Source organism: Micropterus dolomieu, linkage group LG10 (genome assembly GCF_021292245.1).
Source record: "Micropterus dolomieu isolate WLL.071019.BEF.003 ecotype Adirondacks linkage group LG10, ASM2129224v1, whole genome shotgun sequence".
NCBI lineage: Eukaryota > Metazoa > Chordata > Actinopteri > Centrarchiformes > Centrarchidae > Micropterus > Micropterus dolomieu.
This window is the reverse complement of record NC_060159.1, coordinates 16877003-16897293: the sequence shown is the minus strand read 5'-3', so window position 1 is coordinate 16897293 and position 20291 is coordinate 16877003. Positions and strand designations below refer to the sequence as shown.

The 20291-nt window shown below is 41.9% G+C and overlaps 2 protein-coding genes across 6 annotated transcripts in view; both read left to right on the top strand.

The window, feature by feature from the left end:
- Window positions 1-7605, top strand: part of afg1lb (AFG1 like ATPase b) — a 36080-nt gene extending 28475 nt beyond the window's left edge. For all 4 annotated transcript variants that reach the window (XM_046060530.1, XM_046060529.1, XM_046060531.1 and 1 more), the window contains 6 exons: window positions 2390-2472; window positions 3198-3268; window positions 3853-3953; window positions 4710-4850; window positions 5671-5778; window positions 6456-7605. In XM_046060530.1, coding sequence (XP_045916486.1) covers window positions 2390-2472; window positions 3198-3268; window positions 3853-3953; window positions 4710-4850; window positions 5671-5778; window positions 6456-6602 — 651 coding nt within the window. In that variant the 3' untranslated portion in view covers window positions 6603-7605. The remainder of the gene's footprint in view (window positions 1-2389; window positions 2473-3197; window positions 3269-3852; window positions 3954-4709; window positions 4851-5670; window positions 5779-6455) is intronic.
- A 2506-nt stretch (window positions 7606-10111) lies between these two features.
- The window catches only part of foxo3b (forkhead box O3b), a 48215-nt gene continuing 38035 nt past the window's right edge, over window positions 10112-20291 (top strand). Inside the window, exons 1-2 of one of the 2 annotated variants that reach the window (XM_046060574.1) lie at window positions 10112-10374; window positions 10872-11449. In XM_046060574.1, coding sequence (XP_045916530.1) covers window positions 10904-11449 — 546 coding nt within the window. In that variant the 5' untranslated portion in view covers window positions 10112-10374; window positions 10872-10903. Of the gene's footprint in view, window positions 10375-10733; window positions 11450-20291 lie in introns of both variants that reach the window. The other variant, XM_046060573.1, reaches the window with a different exon arrangement.

The window sequence follows — 20291 nt, the reverse complement described above, 5'->3', positions numbered from 1 at the left end:
GGGGGGGGGGGGGGGGGGGGGGGGGGGGGGGGGGGGGGGGCAAGACCACAATGTGTAGGCGGATGAAATCTTGGAGGAGTGAGAACTTGACAATCCTCTCAAGATGGATAATCAAGTAATGACCCGCAAGGCCTCAGCCTCATCTGATTATAAATAACCAATGGAATCATCATCATCACTGATTGTGTTTCCATTCCTCCTTCTTTCCCCTCTCTTATTTGTACCTCGCTTCTCCGTCAAGAAACGCATCAGCTGCTGTTACCGTAGGTAGCGACAGTTCATAAAGGGAGGGAGTAGAAGATGGCAGGAGAAAAAGACAAACTGAGATTCTAATGATGTGGCGGCGATGGTGACAAGTTGTTTTTTTTTTCTTTTTTTTTCTTCCATTTTGGAGGGACTATTTACCCGTTGGTGGGGTCACCATAGGTTGATGAAATGACACCTCCCTTTTGTGCGTGGGGGAGGGCGAGTTTGTCAGGTTGTTATTAAGCCTGATTCAGCCAATTGGCTCAGAGTAGGAACCCCGTTTGTGTGAGCGGACATGGAGATAAAAAGTTGACAGCGGAGAAGAATAGAGTATTTCCGTCCCCTTGCTTTGTGATGATTACTAATTATCCTGCAGCTTAAGGAGGCCAGTGGCAGGAATTCACTGATTTCATAATTTACTGGAGCTGTCGTCGAATACTCAGTCAGTCGGTGATGGCTTGGATGGGATGATATGCAATTCCTTTCTTTTCTTTGATAGAATGGTGGAGATGATGATTATAGTTTGTGCTGTACTCCCTGACATGAATCCTGTTGACGTTTTACACTATCTGTAAAAGTTTGAACTCCGCATCACATGTTCACCCCTGCTGTAACACACTTGAATCGCTGCAGGAACAATAGATCAGCCCAATAAAGCATGAAGAAGTGACACAAAATCCCATAGGAGAGCAAGATGTCTCCTGCCTTCTGTGTTGCGCTTTAACTCAATCCTTATTTGCTCTTTGTCCATTTAATTATTTATACTAAGATTGAAGCAGTGACATAAAGCTCTTATTGCCCTCTTTTCACATGGCAGATGAGCAGTAGAAACACAAGAATTTAATTCACAACAACAACAAACATAGACTTCTCAGCACCATCTCAGTTATCTCAAAGATTTCCACAACATGAATCTACTCCAGAAAGATAACATCTAATGAGATTACTAAGGTTTATTCAGTTTATTTGATGCACATTTTCATTATTTCCTTTCCATATTTTCAATACTTACCTGGTAACTTCCATGTGACACAACCAACATTGATATGACACTCCGATGTGGCTAAAAAGTACATTTAGATTTTTTTGACAACACAAGAATCTAATTTAGGATATTTCTGGTGATATTCTATGTTTTTCTTATTGTGCACTCATCCATTTAGAAACAGTATTTCTAGAGTGATACTACAATATTTTAGATGTATATTAATATAAGAAATTGTACTAAAAATAAAAAAATGCTTTAGTAGAATCAAACCTTAAAGCTAAAGTTGGTGGCTGAAATGAAACGGCAACAGCAAAACGGCAAACCATAATCCACTGAAAAATCTCTGAAACAACCTTATTATCTTTTAGGTTTAGGTCAAAACCATAGACTGTATATAAAGGTCAAAACCTATGTAGTGAGTGACTATGACTGATACACCAATAAGTCTGGCAGTTTTGTGTATAACACCCAATTTGGGGAAAATTAAGACAAATTACTATTAAAATTTTAAAAACACATCAATGAGGCACACTGTTGCATTGGGTGAGATGTTCCTTCATTACCATGAACACTCAACCTGTTGTTTATCTGAGTCAATCCACATACTCCATCCTACTGCTGTAAATACTCACCTGTGAAATCAATCCGCCGCTGAAGACCCTCACAAAGTCCCTCACAGAGGCACTATTTACACATGTTTGAGTAATGTTTAGTAAAAACTATAGTGCCCAGCTGTTTAGGAAATGATTCATCCTTTTTTTGATAAGTCTATGAATACATGACCTGTTTGTCAAGGTGCACGTCTTTAGTAAGAACCAATGGGTATAGGGCACAGAAAAGGTAGGGAAGTTGAGAAGTATTGAGAGATGGACTGCTGCAATGTTGCTTTTGGTCTTTTCATGGGATTTGTTTAAAAGTATTGGGTGTAGGAAAATAAGTGGTATAAAAACAATCTTGTCACAGAGGATGAGTACGCTGTAGCAGAAACAATATACTTTAGAAACAGCAACCTATTAAAAAATAAGACAAAATATGTATATCAAAAATCAAAATTTCAATCTAAATTGAAATTTAGATTTTCTACCATATTACAATACATATTAAAACTTTGACAGACTTTTCATTTGTCCCTCTGTGTGTTTTGTACCTGTGCAGGAGTACTGCCACACCATCTGCTTAGACTCTGGGACTGACTACAGGAGGCTGGACAAGGCTGCAGCGGGGAAACTCTACTACCTGTAAGACACATACACTCAGCTCAGAGGTTATGCAGAGGTCTGGTAAAAAGTCCACATTAACCTGCATCCACAACATACACACAAGCATTCACATACACACACAAAGGAAATGTTTGCGCACATTATTGAGTTCGGGTTTTTTTTTGGTTTTTTTTTTAAGTACAGCAAGAGAAGGCAAATAGATGGATAAATGGAAAGAAGCAGACTTGGAGTCTCATAAAGACCTTCATTACCTTGAGAGATCCATGAAAAGAGTGAAAGAGGAATCAATAGAATATGAGAAAATGGTAGAGCTTTAAAAGCTAGTTTTCTATTTTCCTCATTACATGTACGCTGTGAGGAACACACACAGACAAACAAGGTATGAATGACACTGCTACTCATCGCTGTACTGGAGCTTTCAAGTGCTTTCGTCTTTTCACTGTATGTAAATAGAGCGTATCACACCCTTTTACCTGGAGTTAAAACACAAGCACGCATACAGACAAACACACACACACACACTTTACTATCCCATTTTGACATGCATTCACAGGCTAATGCTTGTGTTTAGAGCCTAACATCCTGTTCTTCACTGATGGAGTGAAAAGCTAAGCAACCCCCCCATCCCGTGCACTCCTTGCTGCCACCGTTTGATGTGGCCACTTCACCATTATTAATTTCATATCCTATTTTTTCTGTTTTGATGCCCGTGTGTGTGTGTGTGTGTGTGTGTGTCTTGTTAGCACAGGGGACCCTTGTGCGGAGGCCTTCTTGGATGCACTGTTTGAGGAGCTGGCCTTAAGACAAAAGAGCGGTAAGGAAGTTATCCCCAGCTTTTGTGGGGATTTTTCCACTGGTCAATTTACAGAAAGAAACAACAAAATATCAAATATCGTCAGACTTCCCTACCCTTTCCCTACCCTTAAGAAATAGAGAAAAATAAATTGGTTTTCTGCAAAAATCTGACAGGCTTGATTGTGCATTATTCTAGGTCACACATCATTTAGCTTCAAAGCTAAGAAAAGTTAATGTTTGATTTTAAAAATGGTTGCAGGTTTACTTCTAGTTTAGAAATGGACTGTTTTCTTATATAAATATAAATCTAAAAACACTGTATTTTATTAGCATTTGTAGACACAAAGAATAAAAATCAAAATTTTGAAACTGTTGATGATGTATGTCACTATAGGCATTTTTATAATTTTAACTTCCTACTCTCTACTTTGTAAGAATTTGACTTCTGCAGTCTGAGAACTTTAACTTTCATTCCTTCACAGATTTGTTTTGAATATAATGGTTTAACTGTAAAAGTAATGGTAAAAACGATATATAATAGTAGTTATATATATATATTGTGTGTGTGTGTGTGTGTGTGTGTGTGTGTGTGTGTTTCCATAGTTACAGGCCCTCGGTTGCTCACAGTGCTGGGCAGAGATGTGACTCTGGAAAAGACCTGTGGCTCCATCGCCGACTGTACTTTTGATGAGCTGTGTGGCAGAGTGAGTGTTTTATCTTGTTTCGTCTTAAGACAGTTTTCTCTACAAATGATCTCTACAAAAAAGAAAAAGACAGCGGGGGGGTGACTTCTGGCCAGACTCAAACCACAGATATTCCAGTTACACAGTATGTACTTTAGACCACCTGAGCACTGCAATGCTCCCAATCTCTGTTTGACTTGCACACACAGTACACTTTCACACACAAAATCCACTCACCACTAATCAAAACTGCTCAAATTCAAAGCACTTCTCTTGTCTCTTTATTGCCCTCCTCTGTGTACATATTGTCCCAAGCCTTTGCTCTCAAACTGATTCACCTTCCCTCCATCTCAGTCCTATTTTCTGCCCAATGTCAAAAAGCAAGTCTATTGACAATTTTGTGAATAGTTGAACTTGTTTTGCCTCAAATAAAGCAGTGTGGTACAGTAAGTGTGTGTGTGTGTGTGTGTGTGTGTGTGTGCGCGCGCGTGCGGTGAGCTTTTTGCAGGCATCTGAGCTTCAAGGCTTCTTGTTCTATCTGACATATGTTGGTATGTCCACATTAATTTAGAGAGCAATCATCCTGAATGGAAAAGAGCCAAGGACTGGGGCTAAAATGACATCAGCCTGACCCAAACATACAGGCAACATTCACAGTGCGTGTGTCTGTGTGTATTTACAAAGCAGCTGTGCGCATGTGCAACACTGAAAATGTTTACTCTCTGCTCCGTGCAAGTCTGACTGTTCCGGGGTGTAACCTGTTCAGTTGTTTTCCAGGCTCTGGGTGCCAGTGACTACCTGGAAATGGCTCGGCTCTTCGATACAGTATTCATTCGCCGTGTCCCCATGCTGACACTGACCCTAAAGGACCAGGCCAGGCGTTTCACCACCCTCATAGACAACTTCTACGACAACAAGGTATCTGTTTGACAGACTAGAGTTGGGCTTGCTACTGAAAAATGGTCAAAAAGAAATTCATCATCTCACAAGCGCGACATGCTTAAAAGTTTGAAAGCTGTGTTATAGCAACTTTCTGTGCTTTATTATTTAGTGTGCATGCACAGCACACACAGCAACTTAAAGAATGATGGTTCATTTTATTGCAAGTGAGTCTAAATTCAAGATGGGATATGATATTTACATAAGTTTTATGACCATTAACCATAACGTCCCCACTTTGCATCAAGCTGGGGGCTTTTATTTCGTCTCGGCATAAAATGCCCCAAAAAATAATAAAAAGTAAAGTGCTTCATGGCAGAAATGACTACTGGTGGCCGAAATATTACCACTGAAACTGAAATAGTAAATCGCTGCAGTATTTGCTGCTGCAAAAAGTATTTCTGTATTAAATATTAATGTAGTACGTTATTACAGCATTGCACTGCATTCAGTACAAGTTGAAAGCCAACTTCATATTAGCTCACATCCTCTGAACTTTTATCAATAAATTCTTCTTAGTGTCAAAGAGGAAATTTGATTTTAGGAAAATGAAAGTTAACATGCTCTTAAATCTTCTCACTGATTCTTCATGTTCAGGCGATAAAACACCTCAAATTGACCAGAAACATATTATAAGTACAGTACAGGAGGCAATGAATGAATTAATGGTTAACCGCTCTCATGTAATATTGATCACAGGAAGCAGACACTTAATCATTTATAATATTGGAAGTAACCTCCATAAATAAACTGGACATTCCCGTGTCTGATCCCTCTTTTCTTCCTGTCCTTTTCCCAGGTTAGAGTGGTGGTGCTTGCGGCGGCTCCTATAGACCAGCTGTTTGTCCACACCGGAGGGGAAGATGAGAGGGACCGACAACTGCTGGATGACCTGGGCCTCAGCGGGGTAAAATCACATCTGCTATGACAGAATATGACGAGTTAAAACAGCAGGAAAACCATCATCTCCTACAAGCAATGAATGGGCACTTTGTGTTCCCAGAATCCTAAAATTGATTTTCTCTTTATGTGACAGTTCAGTTCACCTCATAGTAGGCTGCACTTTAATTAAGATAAAAACACATCAATGGGTTGTTTATTAGTTAGATTACACACTTATAAAAGGGGCTTACAAAATTATAGTAACATTGACATGAGTCTGCAGCAGCATATGATGCAAACAATTTGATTATATATTTACAGTTTTAAATTTAAGCTAACTAATTAGAGTCTAAATCCAACTGAAATGTAATTTGTCAATATGTCATTAGCTTTTCTTGGCTTAATAACAAACTGCTTAACAGTGTACATCATTGTAGGTGTAATGGAAGTTTTTCTTCATAGAAATTTTTTCAGTTTTATATTTTTCACAAAAGTTTTGCTAAGCGCAAAAACAAGGAATATCATGTTCACACTGACATAGTTACACACACATTGATCCTACAGGTCCAGGAATCAAACAGGCATCCTCCTGGTCTTAATCCTGTTTCTCTAACCTTTCTTCTCCAACCCAAATGAGTTTCAATTTAAATTGGATTTGGGTGCGTCAGCTGCTAACGCCACACTATTGGCTCCCTTCTTCAGGAGGCGGCAGAGCACCTGACTCTGTTCACAGCCGAGGAGGAGATCTTTGCCTTCAAGAGGACCATCTCCAGACTGATGGAGATGCAAACGGAGTCATACTGGATTGAGGGAGACCGCAGTCACAGCAAGAAACACATGAACAGCTAACATCCACTGCTGACTGCCTGATAAGCATATACCTCCGGACAACATAGTACCTCACTAATAACTAACACTGCATACGAGAAGTTCCTAATTAGCAGATATAGAAAAGATCTATTTTGGGCAACCAAAGCGATTTATGTTTGGCAGTAAGCTCCGACTTTCTTTCATCTTGTGCATGCATGTTAAGCCGTTTTACTTATTGGTCCTCTGTGAGGTGTGGTCTCTCCCCCTTGTGGACTTTTTATTTTAAAGAATATAAAAACATATGTAAACCACAAGGCAAACAAGTGCTCACTTCACAGAGAAAAAAGGGGCCAAGTGTCCCTCAGAGTAGTTGGCTACTGCCCTCTAGTGGGTGAATGTGAAAAGGGTCAAACATTCTCTAGACCCTCCTGTTTTTAAGGAACAATATCAGTCTCTGGATGGTTTAAAAATGGTATGCATGATGTTAATCCATGTATTTAATGAATAAGACTAGAATTTACTAGTAAAATGTTGAGGCATCTTCATGTTAACATCAGTGGTTAGATTGGCCAGTATGTATTCCAGATCTAGATTCTTAATCAAGGAGTCGACTGGTCTTTATTTTGGCCAAGATGGTTTTTACAGTTTCTATTTCTAACACTTTGTTATGACCTAGAAGGGAAATTTGTGTTGTATTATTGCAAGCAATGACCTGTGCACCTGCAAACTGCATTTCAATATTATAAAATTGTTAAGACAAAGAACTGTGAAGAGGGTTTGCACCCTGGAATCCAGACTTTTGAAGAAGTAGTGGCATGAGTGTGTAGCTAAGAGCAACAGTCAAATCATTTTTTAAATGCACAAAAGAAAGGCACAAAAAAAGTAGAAGAGGCCCTTCCTTGACTTCCAAAATGACCACAACATTAAAGTTGTAATATATTTTAAAGGATAATGGATTATGTCATTTTTGGTAGACAAACTATAAACACATTTCTAGATTTTCATCTATATTTTAGTTAAAATTAAAAGACGGATATTTTTACTCTGTGGTGTTTTGGAACTTCTTCCTGTGTGCCGGTAGGTGGCAGCAGAGGGCAACCAATCGTTCCAAGCTTTGTTATTGCATCCATGTAAGGATGAGGTCATTCTGGTGCACCACTCCAGCCTGGACCAGCCCGCCCTAACATCTACAGTCTGAACAGAGAGCAGCACATACAGTATCCAAACCAAGAGTGTTATATAAGATACTATGTTTGTACCAAGCAGCAAGTGTCCAAGCACCCAGTATCATCCCACAAAACCCCAGAGTAAATGTTTAATCTCATTAGATTCAAGTGACAGTAAGTGATTGTGTGTGTGTGTGTGTGTGTGTGTGTGTGTGTGGGATTCATGCACATGACATGTGTCATTAAAAAGTGGTTGAGTCGGCAGCAAGGACCCAAGTCTATCCCACCATAACTCTCAAAGTAAAAATCAATCACGCCCTATGCTGAGGCCCCTAATCCAATCAGAGCATTATTCTGTTTGGGGGAAACATCAGACACAAACAGAGATGGCCGCCATTGTTTTAATTGGATGATTCATGCTGGCTTAGAGGGGTGGTCATAGTCTCCATCCTCTCTGGACCACAGTCTTAATACCCCATGCTGACAGATGAAAGATGGCAGTTCTTGTGTCTCTTTGTTATTTTGAGAGAGCACAGTTGACAAAACTAGTATGTTAAATACTCTAACGGAGCTTAGATATTGTTCTGAAACAGTTTTTCAATCAGGTTTTCAGGCTACTGAATTATGTTATGTGGCTCCAACCTGGAAGAGGTTATGAAGTGGTGGGTTGAATGTGTCCTAAAGGAAAGGGGTAATAATACCAGTGGTTTGGGGGTTGTGTGTTTGTGTTTTCTTGCTTGTGTGCAAGAATGTGCCCTTGTGCAACACTATTACGGCCCTCAAAGGGGCATCTAGGGAGAAGCTGGTGTATTTTGGTGCCGAATAAATTGGCCAAATGCCAAAGAAACTGCAGTAGTGTATTGAAGGGACATGTCTGACATTTACTCTGTTCCACATGACATATATCATATGTAACATTATATTTTATGCACTATGAAATGAAATTCAATGCAAATATTCTAAAGGGTCAGTATGATATAAGGTAATTTACAGAGAAATATCTCAGTCTCATACAGTTGGCTACATTCAACAGCTCTCTCTGTACATCTAGTGAGCAGTTAACTATAGTTCTCTGGAGGAGCCAAACTGCTGCATCAGGTATTCTCTTTGATGTGAAGGGAACAAAAACCTTCACACAATGTGTGTACGTGTATACCGACTATCTCCTGTAATCCCGTACAGTACAGACTCCAGACTGCTGCTGCTGTGTGTGTGTGTGTGTGTGTGTACGTGTGTGTACGTGTGTGTACGCGCACGCGCTGTACAAATCTGCCTGGTGAAATGTGTGTCAGTGAGCACAGTCTGTGCATTCCTGCACAGAAACCGCGAGCACGCACAGCTGGACGCTCACCTTTCCGGGCAGGCAGCCCTCGGTGAAACAAAGAAGATGTGGAGGAGGAGAGAAGGCCAGAGCAACACTTACAGGATGGAGAAAACATCTAGGATTGCTCCCCTTTAACTCCCCTTTAATAAACGGAATGACGTCATCCTGAACGAGGTGAAACGGGAAAGGGGCGTGGCCTGAGCGCTGTGGCAGAAGTGATTGACAACCAGGTTCGCTGATTAAAGGCACAATCAGCCATTGCAATGAGGCAACAAGAATAAAACAAATATGTTGTTAAAGCGAAAATCAGAGGAAGAGATATCATGTTTCAAATGTTTTTATTGTGAAGCACCGTCATCATGTCAGTAACATGTAACAATGACATAAGAAAATATATAGGCTAGGCCTATTATGGACTGACATTGAATGTATGTTTAATCTCTTGTGGCATGTAATCTTAATATTATGGCTACTGAAACTTGAATTACTGAGGATGCACAATTGATTATATCTTCAAAAAATAATGGATTAGCTGACTGACAAAAAATCTGCATTATTTTAGATAAGTTTTAAGCAAATATGTCCTCTGTTCACTTGTTGCTGCCTCTGGAAATGTGATGGACATTTTATAGACCAAACAATCAATTGATTAGTTAAAAAAAATAACTGACCGATTAATTGATAATGAAAATAATTTTTAGTTGCAGTAAGTTGTAAGTACAAACCTGTAGCACACCTATAGGCCTAGTGGCAGTATCCTGCAAACTAAAGTTGGACATGTAAACATCCATTTTACCAGCACAGATCGGTTGTGACTCTTTCTAAAATGAATACATTGCTTGACTTTAATAGGTCCGTTTTTCTTCTGCTGCTGTGTCCCTCTATTCCTGTGCCTATAATCAACATGTCAGGACGTGTCCCAGCCTCCACCTGCGCACAGACAGCTCCGTCCTGTTGGACTGCAGTGTCTCTTTAAAAGGCGATCCCATGCACAGGATCCAGGGGGCTGGCCCTTGATCGACTTGCATGCGCGTGTCAGTGTGTGTAGGGTACTTTGTGTATGTGTGCGAGCGCATGTGTGCAGCGCTGCGTGGAGAGCAAATCGAGATACAGTAGTAACCCAGAGTGAGGTGGCAGTCTTATTCCACATCGACAGTGACTTGCCCCGCATGCATCCGATCTGTCTGTACATCGCAGAGCGCACTTGAGGAGTGAAAGAGGGGAGAGTCAAGATGGCATCTGGAATTGGCCGTGGACAATCCTGGATCTAGTCTCTTCTCTTTTTTTGGTACCACGGAGTGCAAGTGACTGGCCGTGCAAGGTATTTCATTTAAAGTGTTCAGAGCGGATTTATTTCCCAGAGAAATGAGGTTTGAGCCCTTTCTCCTTTGCCATTGATCTCCAGTGGGTGGATTCAGAGCCTTGCGCCAGGACGGGGTTTTGTGTAGAGCGCCTATTCATGCAAGTGGTGTTTTATAATGAAGTGAAGCTCAGAGAGGCGCATAACGTTAGCTTCATTGAAATTGTTTTTAAATTAAGAGGTAGGCTAGTTTATTGTGGCTTCGTTGACAGAAATAGGTTAAATGTGCACACTGCTGTATTGTGACTTTCAGTTTGTATTTTACTTGGCTCTAACAGAATGTGTTTGGTTTATTTTTTCTTTCTGCGTGTCCTCAACAGGCGTTAATAACTAAGTTGCTCTTGGCCCTGTTGGGACTTCGCTGGTGTGGAATAGCAACAAAGGACGGGAGCGCGCATTCATGGGACGCGAGTTTGACAGCTCTTCATTTCTTGTCTTGTAACTTTATTACCTCACAGCGGGGGCGAGATTGTGACTGGAGCAGGAGATAATGGCTGAGGCTCCGTTCTCCGACCCACTCCCTGACTTAGATGTGGTCATCGACCCGGACTTTAAACCCCAGAAGCGGCCCAGATCTTGCACCTGGCCGCTGCCACGACCAGACTCGAACGCGGTGAAACCGGAGATCAATGACACAGACATTATACCCGAGGAAGAGGATGAGGAGGAGGACAATGCCACCGGTGTCAATGGCTCTAGTTTAGCGACAGAGGACCAGAGTAGCAACAGCCCCATAGCCGATGGAGCGCTCTCCTCCCCCGGCCAGGAGAGCGGAAGCTCCCCGCTCTCCACGCACTCCCCGACGGCCGCCTCTGGCGCGCTGACCCCTAGCAGCTTGGCTGCCCAGCAGACCCCGAGGAAAGCATCATCTCGTCGTAACGCCTGGGGCAATCTCTCCTACGCCGACCTGATAACCAAAGCCATTGAGAGCGCGCCGGACAAGAGACTGACACTGTCCCAAATTTATGACTGGATGGTTAGATCCATCCCCTACTTCAAAGACAAAGGCGACAGTAACAGCTCTGCAGGATGGAAGGTAAGAGTCGTCGCGCTCACCCACACAGCCCCCCTCCTTCCTCCATCAAAACAAAAACAAAAAGCATGTGGTTTGTAAACCCACTGACGTACACACACAGACAGACACAAGCGCACAATTATGCCAGCGCAGTCTGTTTTTACAAGCGTCTATTTGGAAAGGCTGGCACTCATTATGCCTCTCATTATCATTCTAATGGAAATTACAGATCGGTCAGAAAACGTCAAGCGAATGAGAAAAAATCACATCGGGCAGGCATTTAAGATCATTAATCTCTTTAAGTAGCGTGGGGTTTGGTGACTACACGTAATTACCTTATAAATTGACCAAAACGTGATGTCTTCCACTTATTCACAGACATTTACTAGACAAATAAGGTTGGGGAGTTTTGATTGAAATTGCATCAGATGTCCTTTGTCTTTTTGATGACTTATGTGCATAATATTCATCTGAGGTCACAGTCAGTCACAGTCACATGGCTGGAATAAGAGCGACCACAAACGTTGTAACCGGTTTGTCTGGAAACACAGTAGCCTATTTTGAGTGACGCAATCCCGTATAAGACGATTTAAGATTTAACAATAATGCGGTGAGGAAAAGTGTGAAGGCAAAACCTCCACTGTGAAAACATCTACTGTATGCACTTAGTCATCTAGTCTTTCTGTGGCTGTGAGGTTATGGTTTTTATCAGTTATTTGCGTTTATATTTATAGGCTATAGGCATATGCTACCGTTACCACAGTGCATTGCCCTGTTTGCCTTTTGTTATGTAAACCTTGGCAGGGATCTGTCAACCTCTTGGGTCAGATATGCAACTGCCAAGGTTGCTTATCCTGCCATCGGGGGAATTACATAACTGCTGCGTTGCCATGAGTTTGAGTGAGCTGTTAAGTGTAAAAGTTTTTGTTTTTTAAGGCTGTGACCTGGTCACCCACAGGACATATGGGACACGCGAAAAGAGACAGGGAAGGAGGTAGGCGCAGAAGGTCAGAGAGCAGAGATTAACACTCATCAGTGGCCGTAGGAACAGTCCCGTGGGGCGTGGAGCCTAGGCCCTATAGGCCGTATTTTGTCAGGGCTTCTCAAGTTTTGCTTTGTGATATGCTTCAGTGAACAGCAAAGCTGTGTGTGTAGCCCCTCCAAGTCAAGGCCAGGTTCACCATCACCATGCAGAGCTGTTACTCCTGGAATTTCGGGCATGAGGGCCAGGCTGTCGGCGGTTTTGTGTTACTCATGGTCTGTCAATAAATCTTGGCTGCAGCTCACAGGCAATGGCCTCTTTTAGTTTTCTTATAAGGGACTCTTTTCATTACAGACTCTAGTTGTGTCTTCTCAAACACAGAGTTGTGGCAACCGACAGTATCACAAATTAAATGAGTTTAGATGACTCACATTCACAGGGACTTTATTTTAGGATGATGCACTTACTCTGCAGCTCCAAACTGACAAGCAGGGTCTTAAGCATTAAGTCCCCGAGCATGCCATAAGCTGCAGGTTTTAGTGAAAAGCCTGTGAAACCAAAGATGACCTGCAGGGCCAGGTGATCAGAGGACTACTTCTCTATGGGGACTTTTTCACAGCCCCCTAGCTCTCAGGCCCCATCCACACTACTCCGTTTTAGTATACAAACGGAGAATTAAAACGAATACGATCTCCGTCCACACCAGCGTTTTAGCTGCGTTTTGGAGTTGATCTCCATCTACATTAAAACGACTGAAAACTCACATCTATTGCCCGTTCAGGTACACTGGGCATGCGCGTGCCGGTGTAAACATGAAGGCTTACACCGGCACGGCAGAAGAATTTGGCGAAAGAAAAAATAAATACAGACGAGGAAAGTTTTTTTTTTTTTTTTTTGCATGCACCAATAAAGAGCTGGGACTGTTACTAAATTAACACAGGAGTGTGGCGGCGGAAAACAGACTGGGAGTCTTTGCAAAGTAAATACGGCGACATGCACAGTACAAGTGTAGACAGATGAGTGTTATTTGCATGGTACATAATATTTTAATAAAAATATGATGTCAACAGCAGCATTGTGTTTGGATGGCGCCTTAGTCCACAAGACTGCGTTTTCGAATTAAAACTGAGACCTTTTGCTATGTTTGCACCTCCCGTCCACACTACAACGATGAAAACGAAGACCTAAAACGGAGAAGTTTGGAAACGCTGCCACCCCTGTTTTGCGTTTCAAAACTCCGCAGGGCGTTTTAGTGAAGACGGGCCAAAACAGAGGACTTTAGAAATGATGATGCAGCCGCTCACGCTCGGCTCTCTGATTGGGTCTTGCAAAGCAGAAACACAATGCTGCTGACAGGGTTTTTGACATCATATTTATTTTTAAATATTCTGTACCGTGCAAATAACACTCATCTGCCTACACTTGTACTGTGCATGTCGCCGTTTACTTTGCAACAACTCCCAGTCTGTTATCTGCTGCCACACTCCCCTGTTACATTCAGTAACAGTCCCAGCTCGTTATTGATCCATGCAACAACAACAAAAAAAAAACTGGTCTGATGCTTAGTCTGTATTTATTTATTCTTTCGCCAAATCTTCTGTAACTACGGAATAGACCATCTGCTTCATGTTTACACCGGCAGCGCATGCCCAGTGCACCTGAACGGGTCCTAGCTGTGGAAACGCCGATGTGGACCGAGATCGGATTCGTTTTAATTCTCCGTTTGTAAACAAAAACGGAGAAGTGTGGATGGGGCCTTAGGTTTCACACAGAGCCAGGTGTGAACACCTACAGTTTCATGCCGTCAGTGCAACTTTGATGAGGAGATTTTCTGAGCAAATCCTAACAATTCTCATGGGTGTCTCTCCCACATTCCCACTTATGTCATTTTATTTCATATCTTTGTCAGTTAACCGTTAGCCCTCATAAAAGTAGGTTAAGCATAACACTAGGACATCTTTCATCTTAACCTTAGATTGTCTTTAACCAGGAAAGCCACTGCACAAGCTTTTTATACTAACAAAATGTTTGGTCACAAAAACAAATGGCACATTTATCCAAGTAAAGTATCAAAAAAGGTTTGTGTTTGTAGTGAAACTCAGCTACCTTGCCCAAAAAGACCCCAACGCTCTGCTAACATCATATAAAATAATATACTTAATAATAATAATTAGCCAGAGATGCTATATCACACAGCTATAGCAATATATTTATTGATTGTGGCCATTGTTTAGGCTGTCATTTACTTATTAAATTGACCAATTTGGATATGGGTGGTTTATGACCTGATCTAAAAACTTTCCCTCCACATTTTCCAAAGGATACCCAACCACCAGGCATTTTAGTGATACACTATAAAATAAGTCAGTAATGATAAACAAAATCAAAACAAAATCATTCTTGGGTGCTTTTAGTACAACACATCATACAAACATAGCCTGTGTTAGAGTTTTCCAGCAGGACCTCTGGCCTTGAGAGGCAGGTCTTGTTCAGAGTTGCTGAAATGTGTGCTAAGAGAAGCTTTGGTATGGCTGGGGAGTGACAGGCTGCATCTCAAAATAGCACCTGTCAACACGCCTGTAACAGTCTGAACGTGTGTGTGTGTTTGTGTCTTTCACCTGTGAGTCTTTGCATAATCGAAAGATTACGTGCAAGTAAACTGTGTGTGTGTGTGTGTGTGTGTGTGTGTGTGTGTGTATTCCTGGCTGCAGTGAACCTTGTGCTCTAGTGTTACTTAACCCTGCTGTAACAGGCTCCCTGCCCATCACAGGCCAAGACCCAGTTATGTCACAAAGCCACACACAGGTCTTATATTCTCATTTAAGGTTTAGAGGTTTTAACAGTCACACATACTTATATTCACAGTACATACAGTTCTTTCTACTTAAAATAAAGTTGACAGCTTGAGTTCTCCTGTGTTTTTAAACCTGCTATACATTCCCACACAGACAGACGTGCTCAGACATGTCCTTGGTCATGTTCAGGCGTATCACAGGGGTTCATGACTGTGAGTGTCTACTGCAATTTAATTTATACAGGGTTCTGAAATTAGTTTAACTCATTAGAATTCATTCACGAGATTACTTTAATCTCTTCAACCTCTAAAACCCCTAGGGTTGCAACGAGTGGTGATTACTACGAGGAGTTTGTTGACATTAGTCTTAATGTTCTTGTTTCACTGATGGCTATCTGCAGGTGCTTCAGGTTTGGCTCAAACCACAAGTGCTAAACACATCTTTTCTCATTTGATCTGTTTCTTTACAGAGGTTTATCCATGCCACAACCTTCACACACTCAGATACATACTACCGCGCTTCGCTCCACACATTCCCCATCTGACTTTGTCTGAAGGTGTATGGAAAACAGGCCCTCATAAGTCCGCCGGGCATGTTGATTATCATTTTAATGGCCTAGCATGCTGAAAGTGTTGATTCTTTGGGGCTGAAATGATTTATTATTCATATTAGAGCAGGATCGGGTTGACAAAAGGGAAGGGCCTGCCAAAGAAATACAACATTAATCCTTTCATTGGCTGTCCGTCAATGCAGAATGTGCACAGTAAGATCCCAGAGTCAGCCATGAATATCCCTGCAAGACATGGCTAGTAGTGGCGGGAATTTAAACTTGTAAGCATTAGCGTCTACATGTTGGCTAGTAAGAAAATTAATATAATACTGAAGTGAAATACTTCTAAAAGCAGAAGGGGTGTGTGTGTGTGGGGGGGGGGGGGGGTACACAATCTTTGGGATTCTGGCACCGTACCAAGCTGAAGGAAATGAAGCAAGAAGGCAATGAAAACGGTGAGTGGAGGGGGGTGGGGGGCATTAAGACAGTAGAAGGAGGAGAAGGGAGGGAGAGCTCAGGGAGTAAATTAACAAGATTTGCTCCAAATTGGTGTATTACAACTGCCCTGTGGCTGTGATTCCCTATGGAGAGGGCGGTGGGTGTGTGAGGCTAAGGGGCAGATGGGTTATGGGAACCCACCAAATCCAGACTCTCCTCCAAGTCTGAATAATGTCACCCTGAGCAGTCAACCTCTGCGTGCATGGAGAAAAACCCCCAGGCTCCGTTCTAGTTCCATTTCCAGTCAATGGAGGAGTTCCGCTACATCAAAATTTTACATCCGAAAATGACCTTATTTGAAAGAAAAGTATGCAGGCACCTGAGCATTACACCCATATGTGATTGTTGAACATCTCATTCCAAAACCTTTTAAACATCTGCCACTATAGCTGGCTCCCCTCTTCTTTAAAGGCTTTTCACAAGATTTGGAGAACATAGCTTGAGGGATTTGCTCCCATTCAGACCCAATAGCATTAGTGAGGTCAGCCATGGTACTGGGTAATGACGCCTGACTTGCAGTCGGGTTGTTTGCTGATCCCAAAGGTGTTGGATGGGGCTCTGTACAGGTCATTCATCTCCACACCAAATGTAGAAAAACATTTCTGCATACATTTTGGCAAATCCACTTATTTGCTTTATTGCCAAGAGTTAGATGAGAAGATCAGTACCACACTCATGTCTGTACGATGAATATGAAGCTTCTATGAGCAGCCAGTTAATCTAACTTGCACTAGCACAAAGACTTAAAACAGGAAGAAACAGCTAGCCAGTATCTTTTAACCTCACTAAATAATGCACCATATTTCGTTTCTTTAGTCTGCACAACAACAGAAGTGTAAAATCGATGTGTTGGTTATTTAGTATGACAGAGCAATTTTAGTAATGGTGTGCAAAAATGAGTGGTGGAGGAGACCTAGCATGTACAGAGAGCGGATAAGAGTTCAGACAGACGTGCTTTAAAGGCAGTGAGTGGGATGAGGGTCTCTGGCTTGAGGGTTTTTTGTAACTCATTCCAGTCGTTGGCAGCGGAGAACTGGAAGGAGTGGCGACCGAAGGTGGTATGGGCTTTTGGGGTGACCAGAGAGAATCTCTGTCTCTTTTTCACAGTCTCACTGTCTATTCATGTTTGTGTGTGAAAATGGAGGCATAATTTGTCAAATTTCGTAATTAGTCCAGTCTTTAAAATTTGCAGACATTCCGTAATCTAGTTGACCAATCTGTTTTGAAGTCTCCTTAGTGATTGTGTATGCATTTGTATCTGCCAGAAGGAAAGAAAGAAAAGCAGATTTTTGTCTCTCACTGGTTTTCCCATTATTTTCTGCATCCTCACCATCTCAACCAAGTCACACTCGGCACGATCTGTTCTCCTCAAAGACACTTCTCAATTATTCAATGCGCTCGGGATGAATTCAGATCACTGTATTAATTTTTAAGAGCCTGTTCTTGGCTAAAGGCTAACCCTCTTTCAGAGTTTCTCTCTCTCTCTCTCTCTTTCATCGCTCTAACTCCTCTCATACACTCCAGTCTCTTTCTCCCATGCCATCCCTCATTATTTTCCTGCCAGCTCCCTCATTTGTCTGGATGTAAAACACTGTGGTGAGCAAAAACAAGCCATCCCCCTACAGCTCGCCGCTGCTCCTCTGAAGCACAGCGCTTGAAATCTGTTGTGGGCTCTAATGAATGGAGATAAATCTTGGGCCTCTGCTCTTGTTACACTCCATACTCCCTTGATTCCTTCTTGCGTTTTGGTGGCCATCATGGTAACACTCCAGCATTTTTGAGACACTTAAGACACGATGGCTACTGTAAATGCTCCGTACTTGTATAGCGCCTTTCTAGTCTTTTCGACCACTCAAAGCGCTTTTACAGTACATCTGCATTCACCAGTCATACACATTCATACACTGAGTGTTCACTAAGTGCTCAAACGGAAACTAACATTCACACACATTCATACAACCCCTGGCGGAACAGCCGCCAGGGGCAAATCGGGGTTCAGTATCTTGCCCAAGGACACTTCGACACGCAACCAGGGGGAGCCAGGGATTGAACCGCCGACCTTCCGATTAACGGCCAACCCGCTCTACCTCCTGAGCCACAGCCGCCCCCCTACTCTGTTGTTGTTGCTGTGAAAATTTGCAGATAGTAAAAGAAATTAAAAGTCTTAAAACCTTGATGTGGGCCAGCTGGGCTAAGCTGTTTGCAGAAATTCTAGAGTTTGAGTCAGATTTTAGACATGACTTAGAATTGCTCTACATGGTGATGATAGTTAAGGGCAGACAGGGCCTGGGATTTGTACGTTGTGTGTTCTGTGTGTGTCTGAATGTGTTGAACAGAATTACGCACACAGCAAAAGAGAAACCAGCTGCCTGCACATGCCCAGTCCTTGATAGCATCTAGAGCTTCTCACACACTGATCACTTGCTGAAGGTCAGGGCTGGATTTAAACTGTCATTTTGTGTCATGTACAGTAAGAGTAAGTTCTTGCATGACAAACTTAGAGAATTTAAGGGAATAGTTAGAACAATTGGGAAATCTGCTTCTTTGCTTTCTTGCCGAGAGTTACATGAAAAGATTGAAACCATTCCCATATCCCTACGGTCAACATGGAAACTGGAAAACTGGAAAAGACTTTCCAGTTTTTTTTATTTATTTATTTTTTTTAATTCAAACTGTGTTAGTAAGAAAGGGATCCTGCATGGAAAATATTACATTGTCTAATATTCAGTTTATTAGTAATAGTGAGTCTGACTTGTTATATGCTTATTTCTGCAGCCTGCGTGATAACAAATCGTAGGTGGAATTTTCCCGGAAGATCAACTCAACCACGTTCATTACCTTACAAAACTAGAGCTTGAAGCACTATTATGTTTCAGTTTCATCTTTCCGGGCCTGTTGAACATTCCTGATCCTGCTATCAAAGCACCCTCAGACTGCATAACAATTTCTCAGCGGTTTATAAGACATCAGATTACACTGATATTTTCCAACTGTTGGTGCATGAAAGTAGTGTTCCAGCTGGATAACCGTAGCAAAGTGCAAAGCTGAAGTTGCAAGTATTCATCAAGAGCTAGTGAATGGAAACACTGGCAGGTAGGCAAGAAATACATTATAATTAAAGAAATCCCCTAGAAATACAAATGAGAAAGTGGGTATAAAATGAAGTCAAAATCTCTATTTAACATCTAGGACAAACACACAACATACTAGCTCAGTATGGTAGAGCAGAAGACTATAGCGGTGTGTCTAGTGGTTAGACACTAGTCCCTAACTGGAGCACCGTGGTTAAACCTGCTTAAAGTGTCCTTGAAAAGAAGTCTTCCCAGCTCCTGTATTTGACCCTGTCCTTTGACCTCTCCGAAGAAAGGTTAAGCAAAGAACTATTGTCTTCAGCAGGATCAATAAATGGGAGCAGAAATATTTTAGTTATGTCAGAGAGAATAAGAAACACCAGTCTGACTGGAAAACCGTGCTATAGACATTTCACTCTGAGACAAACTGTCTCTCTGCCACTGGAAACATAAATAAAATATCTAGGAAACCAACATTTACACATCACCCTCAGCCCAGTTTGCAATCTGCAAATACACTTATGCAAAACAAAAGTGCTTATGGGCAGTAAAAACACAACTGTTACACTTTTGCACACAGTGTTTGCAGAAGTGTATTTTTGTATGAGGTATATGTTGTCCCAAACAAAAGCCAGTATGTATTAAACAATCATGTGTGGCCATTTTTCAGATACTTACAGAGATATTTAAGTGAAAGTGAATTTGCTGAGGATTACATTGATGCATCAGTACTATTGTATGTAAGTTTATGAGTTACGAGCAGCTTTAACTGTGAAGGGACTGAAGAGTGGCCAGCATGAGGTCTGTAGCTTGTTGGATAGTCAGTGCTCAAATAGCCCTGAGCATCACACTGAGCTTCAGGGCAGGGGCGTAGGACTTCAGTACTGGACTGAGTATGCAGGGCCCTCATGTGAGGATGGTCCGCAAAGATACTAGAATGAATAGCTGTGGATGCAGAGAAGGGCCC